General features: G+C 32.6%; 2 protein-coding genes and 1 long non-coding RNA gene across 6 annotated transcripts in view; 2 read left to right on the top strand and 1 right to left on the bottom strand.

The window, feature by feature from the left end:
- Positions 1 to 19,294, top strand: part of LOC109596507 (zinc finger protein 345) — a 112,720-nt gene that overhangs the window by 79,936 nt on the left and 13,490 nt on the right. For 3 of the 4 annotated variants that reach the window (XM_049965228.1, XM_049965226.1, XM_049965227.1), the window contains exons 2-5: positions 6,568 to 6,930; positions 9,429 to 9,685; positions 9,767 to 10,018; positions 10,117 to 10,206. In XM_049965228.1, the coding sequence (XP_049821185.1) occupies positions 6,591 to 6,930; positions 9,429 to 9,685; positions 9,767 to 10,018; positions 10,117 to 10,206 (939 nt within the window). In that variant the 5' untranslated portion in view covers positions 6,568 to 6,590. Of the gene's footprint in view, positions 1 to 6,567; positions 6,931 to 9,236; positions 9,375 to 9,428; positions 9,686 to 9,766; positions 10,019 to 10,116; positions 10,207 to 19,294 lie in introns of those variants that run through there. The other variant, XM_049965229.1, reaches the window with a different exon arrangement.
- LOC126265025 (uncharacterized) lies at positions 8,182 to 9,153 on the top strand. The gene has a single exon (XM_049965230.1). It carries the CDS (start codon positions 8,388 to 8,390, stop codon positions 9,102 to 9,104), a length of 717 nt encoding a protein of 238 aa, XP_049821187.1. The 5' UTR covers positions 8,182 to 8,387; the 3' UTR covers positions 9,105 to 9,153.
- Positions 12,826 to 18,409, bottom strand: LOC126265026 (uncharacterized). The gene is made up of 2 exons (XR_007547582.1): positions 15,594 to 18,409; positions 12,826 to 15,540 (listed from the first exon to the last, which is right to left on the bottom strand). It is a non-coding gene; the product is annotated as an uncharacterized LOC126265026 (long non-coding RNA).

The raw sequence follows: 19,294 nt of genomic DNA, 5'->3' as shown, positions 1-19,294 counted from the left end.
TTCTCTGTGATTTTATTTTATATATTTTTCTTGAGTTAATATCTCTTAATACAGCTGTGTGTTAAAACCTATAAAACTATAAAATATAGAAGACAGAGAAGAAATATTTTTCGTTTGATAATAAAAATAAATTTAACTCATTTCTGTTCAAGCAAATTTACCTTTTCTAATGTTTAACGTATTGCCGCTACTTTATTTTAAGATAAACGACAATAAGATTATAATAAAAGTCAGAAAATTTGAAAGAAAAATTGATTTTACTGACAGGTCCTCTAATGACCATGTTGGAAGTTATATTTTTATAATATATATTATCATATTATATAATATTTTCCACGTTTTCATATTTTTTCCAACACCTACTCAATTAGTGTCTTGTGACATATGGTCGTCGACCTCCACCATTTTGTCACTCTTATTTTGTAATTTAGTATTTTATTTTTAGAATGTCAAATTTTATTTTCACATACAAAACTATATTCTCTTAATTTTTAATATTAATATTTGTTGTTTCCTTTTATGTTATACTTAATAATATGTACTAAAAATATATTAAATTTAAAATCCTCGTTTTTATTTTCGTTGAAGAACCTGTATGCATAATTCCTGTAATACTTGGAATTATTAACAACATTAATACCAACATTAATTAAGACTCTTGTATACTTTAAATTGTTGCTGAATATGCTTAAATTGTCACCGAATAAATAAGTACTACTCTGTTGCGTTACTCCTTTTTTATTATTCATATACTGCGTGCCCCATTTGAAAGCGGAACACCTCCATAAAATTTGTTTCTTTTTTCGTCCGAATTTGACGAATTATTCCAGTTGATTGAAAATTAAAAATTATGTATCAATGAAAATTTTTATAGCAAATCTAATTATTTTTAACACTCCGCTAGTTACCGGACTAAAAAATAATTTTTAATTTTTGCATAGAATTATGATATTGATGAAGTATGATTTCTTCAATTTTTTTACCCAAAAAATTACTTAGTAGCTTTTGCTTTTAGGTCAAAAACGTATCATTTTGTCTATAAGTTCATATTTCCATGTTTTATAATTGAAAAAAAGTTTATTAAAATATCTTGTTTTCACATGGTAACCCATATACCGTATCAAAAATGATGAGAGTGTCTACTCGCATATTGAGACGGAACATCAATACCCCTTTGTAAACAAAAAGGAAAGATATACATGCAATTATGTGGGCGGGCCGAACTGACTGGAGGGGATCATTTGGTTTTGCTGCGTTTAGCATGCGGTTCGTCTCCGCAGACGTTGTTTTTAGTATATTTTATTTAATTTTTGGGATACATTTTTATTTTGAAAAAAGTAGTTTATTTTTAGAATACTTATTTTTGTTTTTGATATACCCTCAAAAAATATTTCATTTTACAGATTGAAAATTATACAAAGTTACGGAATTTAAATGGAGCATCCGAAGAATTCGAACTACATACCTACGCATACGGAGAGTTACTAAATGCATTCGCAAAGATAAATTTACATTGTGCGCCGGCGCGCACCAGCACGGCGCATTGTCTCTGAGAGTAGGGATTCTTACTACCGGGCAAAACTTTTCTCTCTTTGTCGTGCATCCATCTCTTACAACATCCAGACACGAAGAGCATTTTTCGTACGGTATACCCTCTCAATACATTCTTATTTCAAACATATATTTTTATGATATATTAAATAAGTATATGGAATGTAGAACGTACTGTTTAACGGACACCATCGTTAAACAGACAGATTTGTTGAACACCAATCACCAACTCCGTAGTGTACCATTAAATTGGGTTCCCAGGAATCCCGACCATTACGTAATGCACCGACGCAAAAAACAGTTTCCGTAACTGTATTGTAATCGTTCGCAGTTTCCAAAGATAATTGCCAGCGGGATTTAACCGGTCAATCCATGCGGAAAATTAAAATGCGATTTGCTGTTGTTTTTTTTTTATTATTATTATGTGCCGCCGCTTATTGATTTATCCACTACGGCGGCGTTAATAGGAAGAATGCGGTCCTGAACGTCTTAATTAACGTTGAATAAGTGCGTGGTTATTGCACATTTTTTTCGCGGTGCAACTCACACACACACAAGACATACATGACGACATACGTTCACCGAACGACGATTGTCATACCGTTGGAGTAACGAACCGCGACTACTCCATCACGATCTCCATTAAAACTCGCGCTCATTCATCTCACGTTGCGACCCGCGATTATAATTATCGGTTCTGGGCTTCGTTTTTTGCTGCCACTCTTGAGATATGCCCGTGCACGCTTTCGCGATGTTTACTTTAACTGTGTCCAATGATTTTTTCGTAAAGAGCCCGTGCATTAAGGAGTAGTGTGCATCTGACCGATCTAGAAGGATCGTAATTAATTCTGAATCAGAAAACCTACTAATGGCTTTCCAAGGTCTGATAAAATTAGACACGATTTGCTAGGCTTCATAAAAAATAAGCTTTCCTCTTTTAGTGCATTAAAATTAACAATTTCCTCCTTAGCATTACAAAAATATATTTAAACTAGCGGGTTTAAATGATATTAAAATAGATAATCCTCTGTCACATTTGAACATATGACTGCACTTTTAAAAAAGAAACACAACATTTTTATTTCTTGCTCTATTTTAGCAAATAGTATCTCAAAAGGTAAACAATAAAAAACTGTATATGCCATTACTTTATATATATATATATATATATATATATATATATCATTTTTTCGAAATTATTGTAAGAAGTTATGGATATGTTTGTAACGCAATTAAAAATTACGAACAGTTTAACTCGACATATCAAGATTATAAGTTTTTAAATAACCTAAAAAATAAGCATGAATGTAGCTGTAAAAAATATCATTAATAAAATCCCTGAAAATATTTTTTCAATTTCTAAGACACGATCGACATATCAAAAAAATAAATTTCACCTTCTAATCCACTAATTAAAAATGCATTGAATATCGAGAAAACATTGAAAAAACATCAAATTAATTGAACAGAAGTAAATTATTTGATCTATCTTCTATGTTTTATATAAATTTTTACATTGATTTGATTATTCATTATTTATCTTGAAAATATTTATCATTTATTATTCCCTTTTACTTAAAATTGAAAAATTAAAACTAAATTTAAGAGTTGTAGTTGGATAGAAGTCGATAAACTTTAAGTCAGAAAAAGTTTTCTTTGGTCGATATTCTATGTTCTATATCCTTGTTTATATTGGCTATTAGAGACTAAGTGTAGGCACTGAAAACTATGAATATATACCAACCGAAATTTACAAAATTCAGTTTTGAGAAGTAAATTTTTATTATTTACGTTGGGTATATTTGTCATTTATTATTATATTCTCCGTATCTCAAAATTGAAAAAGATAAAACTCAATTTAGTTGGATAGAAGTCGATAAACTTGACGTCAGAAAAAGTTTTCTTTCATCAATTTTCTATGTTTTATATCTTTTTTTTACATTAGTTATTAGAGATTAATTATATAAAATTTATACATTTTATAATGGTAATTTGTTGTCTTTCAAATTTTTTTTTTTTTTTTAAGAATAGTAGATCTTCTAAATTATCTATCTATAAATGTAGCCCAATCAACCATGAAAATATACTAACCGAAATTAAGAATTCGTTTACAAAATTCAGTTTTAAGAATTTAGAAACTAATATTTGATTATTTATTATTTATTTTGAGAATATTTGTCATTTATCATTATATTCTTTTCTTAAAATTGAAAAAGATGAAACTATATTTAGTTCATTAGCTGTTAGAGACTAATTATATAAAATATATAAATTTTTGTGTTGGTAAAAAGAAGATCTATAAATATAGGCCCTGAAAACAATCAACCATCAAAATTAGGAATTCCTTTATAAAATTCAATTTACAGAATTTCGAAGCAAATATTTGATTATTTATAATTTACCTTGAGAATAATTGCCATTTTTTATTATGTTCTACTTTCGTATCTTTTAAAAATAAGCGACTTAAGCATTGAAAAAGATAACCTATGACTTAAATTTAACTAAACAAAAAAGGATAAATTTTAAATCAAAAGAAAAAGTTTTCTTTGATTTTCTATGTTTTATATCCATTTTTGAAGTTGCTATTATTTATAAAATTGATAAACTTTGTGATGGCAATTTTTTGTCTTTCAATATATATTTTTTAAAGAACATTAGTTCTTCTAAATTGTTTATAAATATAATCCATAAACACAAATAGTCATATGGAAAATTCTCTTTACAGAATTTAGAAGCAAATATTTAATTATTTATTATACATCTGGAGATTATTTGCCATAATATTCTTCTTCTGTATCTCTTTAACAGGTTAAACATTGAAAAAGATAAAACTCTATAATTTCAATTTTGTTGAACAGTATAGTTCATAAAGTTTATATAAAAAAAATTTTTCTATTTGGTCTTTTTATATCCTCTTTTACTTTGACTGATAATTCTATAAAATTGATAAATTAGTGATGTAGTGTGAATAGTGATGGTATTATAATTTTTTGTCTTTCAAAGTTATTTTTCCAAAAGGGTATTAGATCTTCCAAATTATCTATAAATATACAAACGGTTATCAAAATGTATTCAACGAAATTAGAAATTAGTTTACAAAATTTAATAGTAAATATTTGGTTCGAATTAGATATTCGAGTTATTTTCATGTTATTGAATTTGCATTCTATTTCTGCTTATTATTTCTAAGAATTAAACTATTTGTGAGAAATAATGTGTTATGTCAATATCTTATATGATGATTCATGGATTAGTTCATCAGAGGAATAAATAAATGTCAATTAATTTTTGAAGAATTCATAGTTTTCATTGCTTATCCTTTATTATCCTAATTTTCATTAAAATCGTGTAATAAATAGAGAAGTTACAGTGATGTTTTTATCCTAAATGGGACAAACTGTATATAAATTTTATTGTACTTATAAATTGAAATATATGATCACTAAATGAAAAATCAAGTTTTTGCTCATAATTTTTCGGATACACTAAACAGTAGTACTTTTGATGTTTATTAAATTATAACATTGATGAACATTTGAAATGTTGTAGGCATGTATGAATTGTATTTACGTCCCTAATTATAAAAACATGATAATTTTCAAAATATTCAGTCTGATATTTACAATAGCTTAAATATGCTCAAACCCCCATTTAATTTTGTAAATAACATACTATATTTTTATCATACCAGTAAAAATAAACTAAATCCATACTTCCACAATAAGATTAGATTCTCTGTGATTTTATTTTATATATTTTTCTTGAGTTAATATCTCTTAATACAGCTATGTATTAAAACCTAAATTTTATTTTATTTGTGTCCGGATGAAATTTCCAGCGGTTAAATTTAACGAAAATTTAAAAATCCTTTTTATCTATAATTACAATTTACATGCCTAATCCCCGTTCACAGCATAAACCTTACATAATTTACTTCGACAAACAAAAAAACCGACACGAAAATGATAATCCAAGCAAATAATCTTGCACGCGCTGCTGCTAATCCCCGTAGTCGTGATGCACAAGTTCTGCAGTATTATAAATTTAACACATGCAACCGAGTCGATTACGTTTCGCATGGTGCATGCTTACGTTACGGATCTGGGTTCTTTCTTATCTCAACGAAGAGTTGCACAGCCTTTACCGCATTTTGTGCGGACCTCGAAATTTTCCGTTAATAATGTATATTCCCGTTCAGTTTGAAGTAATTAATTGTTTATTGATAGATTCAGGCTTTGAAAAACCTTTCAGTTTAGTAGTTTAATTATGGTAACACCAGATCAAAAAGCAACATTAATATTTTCTCATAATGGCGCCTACATGTCAAGATCTAAGTGCAAGGTACTTAAGTTGAGTAAAATTGATTGGTAACATTTACGACCAATCAGGATTTCTAATGGTAACAGCGACCAATCGAATAACTTCGAAGATTAGTTTCACGTGACCACACTTATCTTCTGTGTTTTGTGTAAATATGTACTTGAGTATGTGTGGCTTTCTTATCACCCATTGAGATTTTTTTGTCTGCTTTAATTTACGTAAGTACCTTGACGTATTTTTGGGAGGTTTTAACGCACAATGGATTGTAAAGTATTAGTAATATTTTATATTAAATATATGATTAATATATTTTACGAAATTTTACTTGGCTTTATGTTCTAAACGATGTGGAGATATAAAATTAAAATATTTACCGATTATTAATTATTTTTATTGTTATTTTATTAATATATTATATTAGTAAAAGTTGAATAAGTAATTGAAAGAGTGACAAATGGATTGATAAAGTTGTGTGTGAAGATAAATAAGATAATTCGATATATACATATATTTGATTATAAAATAAATAATTTTAAATTGTATTCATAAGTGTTTTTATTAAAATCTTTTTTGTGAAGTACATTGAATAAGAATTGAGTGTATTATAAATGATTTAAACATCATTTTACTTATGTAGTTTATATTTTATATGGCAATTTGAAGTACCAAATCCAAGTGAATTTCCTTGTTTTCCAGTGTGGCCAGGCAATTCGAAAGAGATGGGAAGTGAGCACTACTGCCTGAGGTGGAACAATCATCAGAGCAACCTGCTGGGCGTGTTCAGTCAGCTGCTGCGCGACGAGAGTCTGGTGGACGTGACTCTGGCCTGCTCGGAGGGCCACTCGATCCGCGCCCACAAAGTCGTACTGTCCGCGTGCTCCTCGTACTTCCAGACGCTGTTCGTTGACCATCCCAGCCGCCACCCCATCGTCATATTAAAGGACGTACGCTTCGCCGAGCTGCGCACCCTCATCGACTTCATGTACAAGGGCGAGGTCAACGTCGAGTACTGTCAGCTATCCGCTCTGCTCAAAACTGCCGAAAGCCTTAAGGTCAAAGGTTAGTAGCTGCACCAAGAAGGTACCACGTCTCCAAAACCAAAATATTAACCCAAAGTTAAAGTTCAAAATCTGAAGGGTTACTGAGGAAGAAATAAATATTCTTAAACTGACTGAGCTTTCTCCAGAAAATAATGGCACTAGCTAACTGAAAATAGTTATTACTTGAACAAATCGGCATAATAATGTTTATGCAAGTGTATATGATAAAGTAACGTTTTAATTAAAAAAGATGACACCAACCACGTAAGCTTCCAAGACTGAGAATCGGCATTTTTTCCAATGGTTCCTCGAAAGCCGCAGTGTAATGATACATGTTGTGGGCGTGTGACTCTTGAACACGTTTTACAATCTCTTAATATTAACTGGCTCGTTTTATTAATATATGTGACACAGCGAACACCCATTGAATTGATGTAAATACATTAAACGTATTAATTACACAACAGTGAGGTAAATTATTGTGATTATGCATTCAGGAAGCGCAATTTTAGTTTTTTTACTTAAATTTCAATATTGTAGCAATATATCATTATATAAATTAAAAAAAAAATTATATTTACAAATGACATATCCATCTATAAGTATCTAAAGGATACATATAATTTCAATTAATAAAACCTGCAATTAATATAAATGTAGGTAGGTGTGTTGTGTGAATTGAAATTATCGGATAATTTTCCCATTTACGCGCTTTAACAAATGTTTAAAGCTCAGATTAAATTAGAACATGCAGAAATTATGCGACTTGTGTATAATAACTTTGTTAAGATAAATCACGTACTAAATAATTAAATAAAATGTGACATGCATTACACACACTATTTTGTTTAAATAAGAATTATGTGCCTACGCATGCATAATTCTACAATATCTTAAATCTTTGTACTTGTATTATTTATTACATTACATTTCTTTTCGAATAATGCTAAATAAATATACATCATAAATTTAATTACACATTATGCAACGCACCCATCGTTTTGCGTCTTGCTATATTATGTTTCAATAAATTATTTTCATTGTTAACGTTCTATTATTATTTTTGTCCGTCGATTTGTTGTATTTATTAACAAAGTCAAAAGTCAAAATGTTTGATTCAATCACATAGTTTCACGATTCCCACCCGTTTAACAATCAGTGACTCATGTGAATAACACTCACAACGTACCACAGATTACCAACATAAAATAAATTTCTTTTACATCAGTTGTCAAAATCCGATATGAGTTTGTGACATCCATTATTTTTTTAAATAATCATCATATTCTGTATTAGTAGTGTACTAATAATGTAAATTAAGAATGCTGAGTTTAGTCTAAACTTGTATTGTGTACCATAAAGGTGCAGGTGCAGTTTGTAATACCACCAAATAATCAGATCCGATTAGTTACCAGTTTGTTATTTACAATACAAAGTTTTAATAATTAATTTAGTGTGGCATCTACAGTAAATAAAATGGGTGCAATGTGTTTTAAACCGCTTCGGCAGCAACAAGAAGTGACAAGTACCAAATCAAGTACTGAATCACTCAGTAAAAAACTTCGGAAAAGTTTATCAAAAAGAAAAATTTCGGATGACGATAGCGAACATGAATATTATGAACCTCCGAGAAAAAAGAACAACAATTTTATAGAGGAGTGTAAGAATTATCCATCCAGAGAAGGTGTAAATTTAATACAAGATAAAGTCAAAGCCAGAAATAAGAGAATGTTCCGATCTGTAATGGAAACGCTGAATAAATTCCAAAAAGAGGAAGAACGATTCAATGAAAAAAAGGCGGAAATTCAAAAAAGCAATCATGAATGTGAATTTAAAAAGAAACTAGATATTTTAAAGAAAGCAAACGAATTATTAATGGAACAAAAAAAGGAAGGACAATTCAATGATAAAATGGCAGAAAATCATGAATGCGAATTTAAAAAGAAACTGGATATTTTAAAAAAAGAGAACGAATTATTAATGGAATTTAAAAGGAAAGTTGAATTTGAGTATCAAAATCCACAAATTTCCAAGAAATCAAAATTTAATTATGATGAAAGCCAAAAACTAAGCAATTTTTTTGTAACAAAAAGTAAACCACACATAAAATATATGCCAAAACACTTCAGTGATGTAGAAAGTAAGCAAGGAGATTTCAAAAGAGTTGAACTGCCTCATTCCCAATTGGACTAAGGCATATTTAAAGACACAGTCGTGGCTGGAAAAATAACCCTTCTGAGAGTTTTTTATTTGTTATTTTACCATTGAGTGTATGAATGGTATGGAATATCTTTTTAATTTGATTCTGTTTTTGAATATTACAAACAGATTATTATTAGTTTTTCATATAAAAATAAATATAAAATAAATTAATTTCTCAAACCATCGTGGTTGCTGTAACGTTATGTAGAAATAATTTGGGTAAATAAAAAATAAATAATATTTTGGTTGACGCAATCAAAGGTATACCAGTACTAGCTATCAATACTTTATGTTACCATAACTTCATTGTTGCAGGTCTCGCTGAAATGACACGAGATTATAAAATGGAACCGGAACAGACGGAACCGAAGGAACTTGTCGGGCGACGGCCAGCTTCGAGCCTCCAACAACCTGGTCACAACCAGTTGCCGAGACCTTCATCACCCCTCGACGATTCCGACGCCCAGAACTCGCCCGCCTCCTCCGTGCAGAACCTCCGCGTCTGCAAGTCGCCTTCTGACCGCGACAGGGATAGGGACAGAGATCGGGATAGAGACAGTCTTAGTGGGAAGGTAAAAGAATAGAAATTTAAAACAATCGTCTTCAGTGATTTAACATTTTTCTGTTTTCTTAAATACGTTAACAATTTTCAGAGGCCGATGTCGGATGGGGACGTGTCACCAGGCAGCGACTGTGGTCCCAGCGACATGAGCATCCATAATAACAATACCAACAACATGCAGCACCAGCAGCAACAACTGCAAGCGTGTCCAATACTGAAGACGGAAACGGTACCGCCGCCGACCCAAAATCCGCCTGTCATCTGCCACAGGCCGTCGTCACCGCTCAACTGCGAACCCCTACCTGGGCCCTCCAACATGGCCCCTGTTCAACAAGTGCCTCTCGTAAGAATCACTTAATTTTACGTTTTAATTAAAAATGTTTCATTCATATTTCAATTTCAATATGTGTTGCCTATTCCAATATTGTTTGTTGTTTACAGAGTCTAAAAAAGGAAGTGGATTGGGGTGGAGGAGATGACAAAAACTCTGGAGAAAGCTCATCAGACTACATTAGACATCCTCACGATTCTGTAAGTAAAAAATGCAAATTAGCCAGACAATATTATCCAAAATTGGACAGGATTATGTTACGATGTTCTGTAGCTAGACGAAAAAAATGTGTCCGTAGCAAATTGCGTGCGTGTTAGGTGAAAGAAATTCCCGCAGTTTCGCGCGATGATAAATGAAACGCCGCGGGTTCACTTGAGTGCATTTCGCAATCATTGTACAGAATTGTGCGTGCATGAAAAATGCCGTAGAGCGTTTTGCGTGCAAGATTACCATCTCCAGTGCTGCTGCATAGCATAAATTATTTATCGGTAGCGAACTGCACAACATTCTCATTCGATTGGATGCATTGGATGTCTGTTGATTTATCGGTAATTATTTTCTTTGTCGATGTGCATTAGTGTATCGGGTGCAATGAATGCATAATATTATACATAATCAGTTTTCTTGAGATGTTAATGTTTACTTTTCTAGTTAATAATTAATAAGTTGTATTACCCTTAACCTTTTAAGAGTAAAGTTTAATTACAAATGATGATATTCCATCATTGTATTTCAGTTTTCTAAAACTAGAAACCAAATAGTTGATAATAAAAAATCGGTTTTAACGATCATTTTGGTCAAAGTCTGAGATTATGTTTTACATTTGGCAGTCAAATAGTCTCAGTAAGTGTTGATACTATTCCAGCATCGTCGAATTTTAGTATTGTACATTAGCTGTTAAAATTAAAATAGTGTTTAAGTGATTGCACGCCAGTGTCGCATCGTCCTCAAGAAGTTGACATTCATTTTGGCTTGAAGAAAATAAAAAGACAACAGAGACTAAAACGTTGGGTGTTGCAACCGGGCAAACCGTTTCGGCCGGCGTGAGTCCACCCGAAGAGCGGCACGCTACGCTGACAGTCTCCTGATGGACGAGCGTAGGAGGCAGCGTTGCGCATTCCCCCACATCCTACAGCCAAACAAATGAGCGTCAACTTCTTGCGGCGTCTCTGGCAGCACCGGCACCATAATCTAGACGCGGAGCGCAGACGGCAAGAAGTTGATGAAATTTGTTTGGTTGCAGGATCCGCAGGACCAGCGGGAGGACTCGCCGCGCCTCTTCTCCTGTCTGTACTGCCGCGAGTCGTTTCCCCATCAGAGCAAGCTCACCAGGCACATCCTCTCCCACAGCCTGGAGTCGCTCAAGTACCGAGAACAGCCGCACCTGCAGCCGCCTCATCCATCTCCGCTCTCCATGCCTGATCCGGTGCCCTTCATCGACTTCCCGAGTCGAATACCGTCGACGCCCCACGAACCACCCGATCCCACTGATCAGCCGCCCACGACGCCCATGGACTTGGACGCGGGCGATGCTCTTGTGGGCGGCGGCAGCGGTGGAGTGGTGCTGTGCAAGTTCTGCGGCAAATCATTTCCGGATGTCAGTTCATTGATTACGCATCTGCCGGTGCATACCGGCGACCGGCCGTTCAAGTGCGAGTTTTGCGGCAAGGCGTTCAAATTGAGGCACCACATGAAGGACCACTGCAGGGTGCACACGGGCGAACGGCCGTTCCGGTGCGCGCTGTGCGGCAAGACATTTTCGCGGTCGACCATCCTGAAGGCCCACGAGAAAACGCATTACCCCAAGTATGTTCGTAAGTTCCTTTCGCCGACGTCGCTGGACACGGAAGAGGAGAGCCCCCACTAGCCCCTGGCCCGCCAGTAGTTATTGTTGCTGTTGTTACACGGAGGGACGTCCACACACCAATCGTCATCGTTGTTGTTTCTATCGTTCATTAGTTATGTTAGCTAAATAATTTCCTGCAGACGCCGATGCCATCGCTCCATTTCGACATTTTTATTATACTCTTTTGTATATACAGTGTGCAATTGTGCACAATTTATGGATTGTTTAACAACTCAAAACTGACATAATTATTACCTATATTATTACAAATCTTAATAATTACAATTATTATTTGGAACTCATTTTTCTTAAATATTTTGAATAAAATGTTTTTGGCTATATAAAATCAATTCTAAATATTTTTATATTCCTCTTAAAATATTTTAAACATCTTAAATCATTCAAATTTACTTTTGGCATGTACGGAACCACCATTTTCAATTATTCTTATTTTTTTCTCATAAAAATTAAATTTTATTCGTTTTGAAGAATAATATAGGTATTAAAATTATGTTTGAAATCATATTTTCATGTGCACATTGTTCTTACCAGTTAAATCTAGCGTAAAAATTTACCTCCATACATCTGTTCATATTATGGACGTGAATTTGTTCTTCTATGGTGATCAAATTGTCTTTACAATATAACAAAAAACTAATGATCATACCTTAAAAGTATTTATTACACTCTCAATAATAATGATATACCTAAAATAGTGTGTTTATTACTTGAAACAAACATGCCCAATGTAATGAACACGTATTTATAAATATTTATAGTACTATCTTTTCTACGATTGTTAAGGAGATATAAATAAAAGGAACAATAAGTCACGTATTATTATATTTTCAATTTATTGCTAGGCGACATATTCACATAACATTTGGAATCAATCGTAGAAAATGTAGTTCAAATATTAATTTGCGGACACAATGACACCGGCGACTAAGTACAGAGATGAGAAAGATAAATAAAACTGTCACCCAATGTTTTTATTTTGCGAGACACATGTCAGAGCTGTGATAGATTAATGAATTAGTTTATGGTACTTCTTAGTCTGTAAGTGAAGGATTCGCGGGGACGGCAAACGCACTGGCCCGGCCCGTTGAGCACACCCTGCAAAAAAAAATGGTTCTACGTCGGTGTTATATTGGTAAAAAATCAAACCAGACCGATAAAATTCAATAGGTGAGACATTAACATAATGTTACAACGGCAATTGTGACTGCATGGGTGGTAATAAACACTAGAGGAAATCTTGATTAGAGCTTCGTACAGAGGTGGTCAAAGGTATTGATGTTCAATTTTAATTAACCACTACTGTTCAATTTAACGTGCTCCTGTGCCATTTTGGGCGTGATAATTAAATAAAATGTATCCAAATTTTTCTTAAATAATTTTTTAATTAAATACTGAATTTAAAGGAATATACAGATATGAATAAGTAAAAAGTTAAGGATTGATTGCAGGGTGTTTTCAACGACTGGTTGCGGTTTTGGTGTGCAGGATGGTTCCACGTTGAGCAGGCATGAAGTCGGGCTCTCAGATTACTTTACTCGTTATTATTATCATTAAAATATTATACACATAAATATACATTTGTTTATTAATTATTTTGGGTATCGCATACCTTTCCAGTATTATAATAGCAGGGTGGAAAGTGGCATGTGTAGCAGGGTTTGTTGCAAAAGGAATCGCGAGATTAGCGGCGAAGAAAGAAAATCGAAATACAAAATACATTTGTTGGTGCTTCATTTGATAACGTTGCGTTAACTGGTTCCTTTTAACGGGTCAGAATCGGGTGTGCACGTACCTTAACCGCCATTCCCCACTACAACCTTAAGCCACGTCCGCATCGCCTGCGAATGTGTCGTATGTTCCTTTGTGTTGTTTAGAGGTCATTGTTTACCACGGGAAATATATAGCAATAATCATATACAAATAGTGAAATAGATATTGATATTTATATTATATATACATACATTGTAATTGTGCGTTGCGTTTCTCGTCGAGGTCGGTCCATAACCGTCGCTCCGCTACGTTCGCATAGTAGGCATCCAAACCATGCATTAAAACTGTACGGGGGTCGATGCGATTGATCGGAAGTCGGTACTTAATTTATTTGTTTCTGCGACGTCGCGATCCCCGGATTACTATTAGACAGGAACCAAACAGTATCGTATTGAATTCAGATTGGCACGAAATTTTCGGAGAGCTTAACTCTCGAACTCTACAATTTTTTCAATCGACAACCGCGTTATTGGATCTCTACTAATATATCAGCACCTAGACGCCTTAGTCATAAGTTTGGACTACTATTTTTGTTTCCTACTTGAAAGAGTATATTTATGATATTTTTAATAGAGAAATATATTATATATTGTTGTACATAGGACATGTAGTATTGTAGAGTAATTTATTATGGTTTCCCATCACTTTTTTGGACAAAGGCCCAAAAAGGCCGGACTCGTCATCTATCTTCAAACACAGAACCACCATAAATAAAAATATAAAATGTTACTTGTATTTCATTTTTCCAACATGATGCATACATTCATTCGCATTTGTATCACATGTAGCAACACAATTTTATTTTATTTTACTTTCAGAATTTTTTGATTAACTCAGTTTATTCAACAGCTCTTAACCATTCGTTTATGTAAGACTATACAAAGTATCTTAGTTTACGTTTCTAGATAAAATCTATGAAACATTCATTTTATTTGTTTATATTTATTTAACGGACAATTGTTAGCACTAAATGTGTTGCCGAAACGTGTGAAAATGTCATCGTTGAGTGAAGAAGAAATAGGTTAAACTGATATTTACCCATGTCAATAAACATTTGTTATTTTTATATATTGTGGTTCTCCACCTATCAACTTGAGTGCCTCTACTAAAATAAAGTAAAAAACTGCAGACGTGCGTTAATTAAGAAAATAATGACAAGACGACTTGTCGGCTAAACTATGGTGGTGTGAAGTCACCCTTAGGCAGTGTAGTGAGAAGTTTATACACAATGACTGTACTTAAAACAACGTGATATATTTATATGTACATGTACACACACATAGACACAGTAATACTTACAGGTAAAAAATATTACCGGCTAAACATGGGGGTAATGAGTTTTCGATGGATTAACGGAACGGAGTCCTTTTGCGAGAGAAATACGGACTGAAAGGAATACATCGCGAAACAGGGAGGGTTTCCAGCTCTAAAACGAGATAAAATAATTATTTTAGTGGAATTTGTAGGGAACACAATAAGTAATAATAGGAAAAAAAAAGGATTGCAGATGTAATCTGTGATAGTCTGTGATGAAACACAATTTCGTGTTGCGTTATTTGTTGATTGATTTTGTGATTTATTAGTTTAAACTGTACTGTTCAGTGGCTTTTGCAGTTTGAGACATATACTAAATTTGAACCCTATGTGAAAATGTCTCCGTTCAATACCGAGGTTGGGAACCTAAAAATTTAGTAAATGTTGTCAGACGATTATATTCTTAAAATATAGTTTATTTAGAATAAATTGTGGCGTGTTTAATTAAACTTTTATTTCGCATTATTAACAGTAAATCATGGTGCATAATTCCGTTTAAAAAAAAAACAAATTCTTCGTTTAGTGCAACTACAGGTGAGCCGGAGCACATGAACTGTTCTTTGGGTCAGTTGTAGTGTTTTTCCTAAAAAATAATATAAATAAATCGTTGATTCGCTGAATTTTTTATTGGCTTACCCCTTCAAAACGTCACTCCCAGTTGGCGGCTGTTCTTGACCAATTCTATGACTTCGCGGTGTAGAACAAACTTCATTTACGATTAGTGTAGAAACGGCGAACTGGAAATGGTGTTTTGCAGAAGGTTTCTTGTATTTCTCAGAAAATTAAACTATTCAAATGGTAGCTCAGGGCCACTCACTTCCAATACAATAGAATTTACTATAAATAAATTTAAAAAAGCAATAAACGGGTGGTGCATTTAAAAACGAATTGGATTTCACTCAAGTAACTACAAGGTCTGAACGTCTGAACCATTTTTGAAATTACATGTACCACCTGGTGTTTGATACCTAATACATACATACATACATACATACATATATATGTTACAGTACTGCAAGCATTTGTATTTTATACCACATCATATACAATAACTGGAATAATTTACAGATTTTTTACAAATAATTTGTTGAGTGCCAACTACCAAATCGCTAGTGATGTTAAGTTTTAGTATTCTATACGAGAATTCAATAAGGTAAAAACTAATTTTTTAGTGACTGGAATAATGAAATTTTTGAGAGCGTGTTCAATATTTTTCACAATTTTCAGTTTAACTGAACTGTCCCAGACAGAATCACGTTTAATTCGTGCAAGATATTGTATATTTTATTTATTAGGATAATTAAGGTAAATTATTATCAATGGCAAGGTGACGGTGAATATGTGTGTAGTCCTCAAAACCCAAAAAGTAATAACCAACCCTTAAGCTCCCCCATCGATCTCAAACCTTCGGATATTTAAATCTATCTTGAATCCCCTTTGAGGTACTACAAACATACTCCGCCGGATCACAGTAAAGGAACGACTGGATAATTACACAGCGTCATATTTACACTTTGTAAAAAATAAAACCCAACAAAAATAGAACTGCAGTGTTTCCTTGTGTTTATTTTTTGTGTTAACTGCGCTCGTACGTACATAAATACATGTTCCTACACTCTGTGTTACATTTACCCGTTGTTAATATGAAATGTTAGTTTAGTTTAATTTTTTTAATTGCTAGGCATATACACATATTGAATAAGTCGAATGCGTTTGTTACGTAATAGGGTACTTAACTGTAACTGAACTTTTCTGTGTAATATTCAATTATATTGTAATAACGTGTAGTGAATGTTTATTTATAACACAATCGATCGTTTTTGTTGAACGGCAATCCTTGTATCGAGTTTGGTCGGTCGTAAAGCAGTTTACATGTTTGAAAATTCAGAGAGGCGATGGACTGTATAATAATTGAAAAGTAATTAAGAATATTCATTAAAGCTGGTATCTTAGAGCTTGTTGCTATTTTATTTTTTTAATACATATATCGTAAAATTAATTTTAGAAAGCTATTTATATTTTATTGGCAACTTGGGACGTTTTATTTGATAATAATCTTAACATTTTTAAAATTAGTAATTTATGACAGGTGCCACTCAAAATTAGGTTACAAATGTTTTAATTTGTCATTTCTGGATAATTAACATATTTTTTTCAGTTTCTAATAATTTTCTTTATTTTAAAAAATAGGTTGGTTAAGCTAAAAGTTTTGGTATAATGCATCTAAATACGGAATATTATACTATATCCATCGTCGATTCCATTAGAAACCTAAGGACAAAAAAGTTACACTGATAAACTGGTGCATTGACTCGACATAACTCTTCTGTTGATTTTTTAAGTGACCTGCGATATTGAACCGATGCAATAATGGCTTATTTAACTCTTTGAGTGCAACATTACGACGGGAGTCGTAAAGACCGCGTTTAATTGCATTATACTTTTCCTCCCACGCTGGTACCTATCCCATTCGAAGGAAAGAACCATTTACTGTTAGAGCAGCGAGTCAGCGCGTTATTCTTGCCGACACATGTTTGTAGTTGATTTTTATAGGATGTGCCAAAAAAAAAGCTGATAGTTTCCCCTTAGTGTTGTAAATGACAGTTGTGGGAGGGTGTGATGCAATGGTTGAGGTTTCAATGTCGGCGGGTCCGCCACTGCGTTAAAACAATAGTACCTAGATTTCCTGTAAGTTCCTGAACCCCAGTACATAAATAGTTAATAATATATACTTACGGATAAATCAACAATATGTTAATAGTAGATTTATTATACGACACTGCAGTTGCACGTAGTCACGGCAATATTACATAAATAAAGAGCAAGGACACAGTCCATAGTGAATGTAAGAGAGATCCACTTTAATCTTTTACGAACAACACTATCTGACAAACTCCGGCGAACTAGGACTTTTCCAAAAATAAAGAAATTTCTCAACAACAGTGTTATTCGTAAGCGATTAGTAGTACATATGCGTACATGCTAGATCTAGCTAGTTACCTTTACAGGCTATGCTTGAATCATTAATTTCGACTTCTTTCTCACTATTTTACTAAGTTGTGTTTACCAGTATATATTAATATGTTTATATTTCTAGTTACTTATTGTCAGACACATCCTAACATAATTGTTATTTTTTATTTGCCATTATGTCTGCAATGCTTACTGTCATAAAAAAGATGCATATCATAGTTGTAAAAATCATTTTTTGACAAATAAAAGATCTGTAAATATTATAAATTGTTTATTATTCCTTTGCCTATATTAATAAAATACGTAAGTAATAGATAACATCTGTATTATTGGTCAGTTGTCTCGTATTGATACTTACTTCATACTTAAATTTTATCAGGGTAGCGTTGAAGTGCAAAGAATTCCAGTTACATATTTATTTAATTTATATTTTATATTTATTTAAAATTACGGTAAATAATATCAATTAAAATGTTCATTTTTATGCTAAATAATTAAGTTCAAAAAACTTGTTTAATATTATTATTATTATTTGGATATGGTCAATTTTTATTACGACCCTGTCGACTATCACGGGTACTGTGGGTGAATAACTCATGACTATTGTTCACTTCACTTCGTACCTTATGTGAATACACTATAGGTAATATCATCTTATATTTAGGGGTTATATTTGTTATGTTTATTATTATTAGGTACCGCAATAATAACTTTATGTCATATTTTAGCATTTTTTAAGACTTTTTCTAATATGTATTTATTTATTCTTCATTGTAATCAATAGATTTTTTGGTTTAACATGGTATATTCAAGTAATATAATTAGTATACATTTGCTTTATATTCAAAAATTTGCTTAAATCAACAAGAACCGCATATCCCATTAGCAATGCGTTTGAAGAAGATGTGTGTAAGAGATGAAGCTGCACAGTTTTGATTTCGTCGGTTTAATAGATACTTTGTAGATGATCACTTCAAGATCCTTATGTACAAACGAAGAAACTAAGTAACATTTTGTGCAAAATCCTCGTCCAAAATTTTTGGAAAAGGGCATTAACTGTGATGAATCAACTAAGCGAATTTCATCAAAAAGTTTGATAAATGGATTCTGTATAAATAAAGTGAGGACAACAAAACTAGGCGTTTAACAATTACTAATTATCTCTGACAAAAACTAGGTAAACCTGATGGAACAGCTCTGAAGGGAAAGTATTTAACCAAGAAATCTTGATGACTCTATACAGTATTGGCAGACAGTGGAGCAACTTAAAAAATATATAAATTGCTACCGCCCTGTATATGCAAATCTAATATAATTTATACCTATTATTAAAAATAATTTTATTAGCTACAAATCAAAAACTA

This window comes from Aethina tumida, chromosome 3 (genome assembly GCF_024364675.1).
Source record: "Aethina tumida isolate Nest 87 chromosome 3, icAetTumi1.1, whole genome shotgun sequence".
Taxonomy (NCBI): Eukaryota; Metazoa; Arthropoda; class Insecta; order Coleoptera; family Nitidulidae; genus Aethina; species Aethina tumida.
This window is presented reverse-complemented; position numbering and strand designations above follow the sequence as displayed.